Here is a 5,483-nt window from a genome sequence, read left to right as displayed (position 1 = left end):
TAAGCGAGAAAAAAAGAAAATCCGAAGCGATCAAAACAACGGTTGAACAACAACAACAACAACCATATCTGCATCAACCATTTTTTTTTTTTGACCACCTCAAGGAGAATGTGATTCTTCAACAACATCTTTGACAAGGAGGGAATGAGGCCAGATACTACATACATATATGTGTATATGTTGACACCGATGTAAGTTTCCTGAACTATAGAACTGGGCTGGCTATGATAGCCTAAATCTTCCATTTCATTCTTACAAGAACTCTGGCAAGATCACGAAGCGAGGATCGGGATTCATCATGTACAAGGACTGAATGCCAAGGATGAGGTCTGTGGGCTTGTACCCTGTCAGCTTCGTGAATTCCCTGTTCCACTTCTGCACCTGGCTGGCCATTGGGTTCAAGATCAGCCTGGCGAGAAAGACCGCCGACGCCGCCACGGCGGACGGCATGAGCTGCAGGCATCTGTAGTCCACCAGCGATGTTTCGGCGAGCTGATGCGCCAACCTCTGAACCTCCAGCTCGCGCTCTCCGTTGTTGTACCTGGTGAAGTGGTCCACGAACGTGTAGGCCGTTGGTCCGCTGAGCTCGTACCGGAGCGCCGCCAACATCTTGCACTCCATTCCCGCAAAAAAAAAAAAACATCTTGCACTCCATGTCGGTCACCTCCTTGCTGGTGGCGAACCCACAGTCGTCGGCAATTTTCGCGGCGTTCACCTTGAATCTGGTGCCCCGCTCCTCGTATTTGGCGGCGGTGAAGACGGCCGTGGCGCCCAGGAGACAGAGCTCATACTCCATGTCCGTGCGAGCTGTAGACAAGGTTCGCGCCGACAGGACGCGGTCGACGTAGGAGACGGCGCGGTGAAGCGTGCCAGGGGCCAGGTCGTAGTGCCGGGTGAAGTCGTCCATCCAGAAGACGAGGGTGGCACGCATCGATGGGCTCATCCGATCTCCCTGCACCGTGTTCAGGTAGTCCGGCGAAGGCCGCTCCTCGACGTTCTTCTCCATCTCCCGGAGGTTGAAGTCGATGTCAATGTCGTAGTCGGAGAGCCGCGGACGCGTGGCCAAGTTCTTGCAGTCCGGGACGACGCGGTCCGGGAGCAGGGACGGTGCGGGCACCTCCAAGGATGGGTGAAAAAGATGGGCGTCGAGTGCGGCGGCGTACAGCTGGCACGTCGCCGGGAGCTCCACGGAACATTCGAGTGCGGCGGCGTGATCGGCGGGCGTGGGAGCGAATTCGAAGCCGGACAGATGCGGGCGTGCCGCCGTGTTCTTGGAGTCCGGGACGACGCGGTCCGGAAGCAGGGACGGCAAGGGCACCTCGAACGGCGGGGGAAAAAGATGGGCGTCGACTGTGGCGGCATACAGCGTCGCCGGGAGCTCCACGGAATCTTTGAGCGCGGCGTGGTGGAGGTGGGGGGGAGCGAGGTGGACAGTCGGAAGAGGAGGGAGTGCGCCGATCGCCCGGAGGTAGGCGTCGTCAAACTCCATGCGGTGGTCGGCGGCGCATGAGAAGGCGCCGGGGAGGGAAGGACCCGAAAGTAGGTCGGCGGTGAAGGGATCCATGACAGCCATCGCTTGAGCGAGGGGGAGAAAGGGGTCTCGAACTCTTGGAGGGTGGTACGTGATTGCAAATGATGCAGGGAGGGAGTCCGGCCATTGATACATGACGGCGACTCGGTTTCTTGAGAGTTGGAAAACCACATCGCTACCGGTCTCGTCTCGTATTGGCGATGATTCGGATTGCAACTTTGCGACTAACCATGGTTGGAAGACACACGCTACTGCTTCCACGCGTAAATAAATTGGCGCCGTCATTGTTTTGGATCGAGTTCGTAGGCTGCGTGGAAGGCACGCGCCACTGGCAGTGCGGACGCTGCTAGGCAGCGGCCGCTTGCTGCCTAGCACGACCTAGCGGCCGGACGTTTTAGGAAAGCATCTACGTTCGGTCTTGTCTCCATCTGAAAAAGGAAAGTTTAACCCTCCCAGCGTTTATTCGCAAAAAAAAGAAAACCTCCCAGCGTTACCACGTCCCGCCAAAAGCTCCCACCCCAGCCCCCGTGTGAACTCTTCCCCAGCCCGCACTGATCTGCTTGGGTCGCATAGAAAAGAGCACGCCATGCCGTAGGGGTCAGACACAACAATCCAGGTGAAAAAATAAAAGCAAAAAAGTCACATCTCGGTCCAATTGAAATGGAGTGCTTTGGTTCACCGAAATGACCAATTCGGTAGCTCCGAAATGCATTCTGTGTAAACCTAGAACTAAAGTTTGAACTCAATTTTTTTGAAAAACTATCTGTTTTTTATGATAACTCATCTACTCTGCTCATACCCATTTATTCATAGGGCCTGTCTGCAAGATATCAAGTGCTAGTAACAGTCATAATAGAATGTTGATCTCAGTGAGGGTTCTAGTCCTAATGAGAGCTACTATGAGGGCATTAGGAGCTCTCCAAATCTACCAACGACTGCCACGAGAACTAAAAAGAAGAGAAACTCGGACGATGAGGATGAAGACTTTGTATCTAGTGAGGCCACATCAAATAAGAAGGCAGTTCTCAGGAAGGAATATAGTACTTCTGCTAGTACTAGGCCAAGTGCTAAGGAAATGACTGTTGTCAGGAATGTGCCACTGTCAAAGGCAAGCAAAGCCTCAGCTCTAAAGGAAACAATGACATTCACACTTGAGAAGCCAAGTGATGAAGAAGCTGATGTCATGATGCGGACCTGGCTACCACATTACACCCACAACCCCTGCTACTATACCTATTGGACTCATTACTAAAGCTCATGCATGCCAGTTAAATTATCAAGTACTTTCATTTCTTCGTAATGTTTCTTTCATGAAAATATGATGTTGCCTAAGTTAGATACATTTGTCTTGCTTACAATTAAAGGACCTAGCATGGACAAGAAGGATGAACATTGGAGTATGATCAAGAATGGAGATAAAGGCGCATGCGAAGAGAACAAGACAGAGATGCCGGTGGATATTTCTGCACTTTGAAGCCACCATGACGACATCAGGAAGATGGACGAAATATAAAAGATGACCTTTCATAATTTTCATCCATATCTTATTATTGGTGCTGCGCCACATTATTTTTGGCCCAGGCCCATGTGTTTTTGAAATACACTTAATAGGCAGTTTTTAGAGTCTGTGTTAATAGGGAAAATGACTTTGGACAGAATTTAGTCCCACCTTGGCAAGGGTGGACAAAATTCCTCTCTGTCTCCCTATAAATACAGCCCTTAGGGCATCGCTTTAGACTTGGGTTTTATTTAGCTTAAAGTTCGCCATAGCTGCAACTTCGCATACTTTGTTTGTGTTCAACGATCAGACCAAGACGTCACAAAACCCCAATGTCATCAATAAAGCTTTCCTTGAAGGAAATATGCCCTAAAGGCAATAATAAAGTTGTAATTTTATATTTCCTTATTCATGATAAAGGTTTATTATTCATGCTAGAATTGTATTGATCGGAAACCTTAATACATATGTGGATACATAGACAAACATTGTGTTCCTAGTGAGCCTCTACTTGACTAGCTCGTTGATTAAAGATGGTTAAGGTTTCCTAACCATGGACATGAGTTGTCATTTGATAACGGGATCACATCATTAGGAGAATGATGTGATGGACATGACCCATCCGTTACCTTAGCATATTGATCGTTCAGTTTTATTGCTATTGCTTTCTTCATGTCAAATACATATTCCTTTGACGATGAGATTATGCAACTCCCGGACACCGGAGGAATACCTTGTGTGCTATCAAATGTCACAACATAACTAGGTGATTATAAATATGCTCTACAGATATCTCCAAAGGTGTTTGTTGGGTTGGCATAGATCGAGATTATGACTTGTCACTCCGAGTATCGGAGAGGTATCTCTGGGCCCTCTCGGTAATGCACATCATAAGAAGCCTTGCAAGCAAAGTGACTAATGAGTTAGTTACAAGATGATGCATTACAGAACGAGTAAAGAGACTTGCCGGTAATGAGATTGAACTAGGTATGTGGATACCGACGATCGAATCTTGGGCAAGTAACATAACGATGACAAAGGAAATAACGTATGTTGTCATAACAGTTCGACCGATAAAGATCTTCATAGAATATGTAGGAGTCAATATGAGCATCTAGGTTCCACTATTTCTTATTGACCGGGGAGGTATCACGGTCATGTCTACATAGTTCTCAAACCCGTAGGGTCTGCACGCTTAACGTTCGATGACGATTTAGTATTATATGAGTTATGTGATTTGGTGACCGAATGTTGTTCAGAGTCCGGAATGAGATCACGGACATGACAAGGAGTCTCGAAAAGGCCGAGAGATAAAGATTGATATATAGGATGATAGTATTCGGACACCGGATAGTATCGGGTACTTATCGGAGTACTGGGAGGGTTACCGGAACCCCCGGAGGAAAGATATGGGCCATAGGAGGGGGGCACACCAGCCCACAAGGGGTGCCCCCCCAAGGAAGGAGGCTGAATTGGAGAAGGGAAATAGGGGGTTTGGCCCCCCTTTCCTTCTCTCCTTCCTCTGCCATTTTCCCCCTCCGGAAATAAGGAAAGGGGGGAGGCCGAATTGGGCGGACCCTAAGTAGGATTCCTGCTACTTAGGGTGCCCCATGGCTGCCTCTCCTCCCCTCCCACCTATATATATGTGGGGATGGGGGTGCCTAGAACACACAACAACAAATCATTAGCCATGCACGTATAACGCCCTCGATCCAGCTATATCACCCACGTGTCGAAGCACGACTTAGAGGCATAACCGCATTGAAAGCAATGTCGCAAGTGAGGTAATCTTCACACAACCCATGTAATACATAAGGGAAAGAGGTACATAGTTGGCTTACAATCGCCACTTCACACAATTACATGAATAAAGCATTACATCATGCAAATACAATCATGGTCCGACTACGGAACCAAAATAAAAGAAGACTACCCCAAATGCTACACAGATCCCCGATCGACCCCAACTGGGCTCCACTACTGATCAACTAGAACGAAACAACACAAAGGACAAGATCTTCATTGAGCTCCTCCTGAGCTTGGTTGCGTCATCTGCACGGACTCATCGGCACCTGCAAGCTGGTTTTGGAAGTATCTGTGAGTCACGGGGACTCAACAATCTCACACCCTCGCGATCAAGACTATTTAAGCTTATAGGTAGGTAAATGTATGAGGTGGAGCTGCAGCAAGCGACTAGCATATATAGTGGCTAACATACGCAAAAGAGAGAGCGAGAAGAGAAGGAAAAAGCATGGCCGAACAACTATGATCAAGAAGTGATCCTAAAACAACCTACGTCAAACATAACTCCAACACCTTGTTCACTTCCCGGACTCCGCCGGAAAGAGACCATCACGGCAACACACGCGGTTGATGTATTTTAATTAAGATCAAGTTCAGGTTTTCTACAACCGGACATTAACAAATTCCCATCTTCCCATAACCGCAGGCACG

General features: G+C 48.5%; 1 protein-coding gene across 1 annotated transcript; it reads right to left on the bottom strand.

The window, feature by feature from the left end:
- Window positions 1-252: 252 nt before the first annotated feature.
- Window positions 253-1,573, bottom strand: LOC119314585 (putative cyclin-F2-1). The gene is made up of 2 exons (XM_037589315.1): window positions 638-1,573; window positions 253-603 (listed from the first exon to the last, which is right to left on the bottom strand). The coding sequence occupies exons 1-2, from the start codon at window positions 1,571-1,573 to the stop codon at window positions 253-255; spliced, it is 1,287 nt and encodes a 428-aa protein (XP_037445212.1).
- Between the last annotated feature and the right edge of the window lie 3,910 nt (window positions 1,574-5,483).

The sequence above is a fragment of the Triticum dicoccoides genome, chromosome 6A, assembly GCF_002162155.2.
Source record: "Triticum dicoccoides isolate Atlit2015 ecotype Zavitan chromosome 6A, WEW_v2.0, whole genome shotgun sequence".
Taxonomy (NCBI): domain Eukaryota; kingdom Viridiplantae; phylum Streptophyta; class Magnoliopsida; order Poales; family Poaceae; genus Triticum; species Triticum dicoccoides.
The sequence above is the reverse complement of the archived record's forward strand: the minus strand, read 5'-3'. Positions and strand labels throughout refer to the sequence as shown.

Bases quoted from the DNA above. Each gene is read 5' to 3' on its own strand.
- LOC119314585 (XM_037589315.1), bottom strand. From the start codon at position 1,573: ATGGCTGTCATGGATCCCTTCACCGCCGACCTACTTTCGGGTCCTTCC. The intron at 604-637 runs TTTTTTTTTTGC...TGCAAGATGTTG, and splicing joins ACATGGAGTGCAAGATGTTT to GCGGCGCTCCGGTACGAGCT.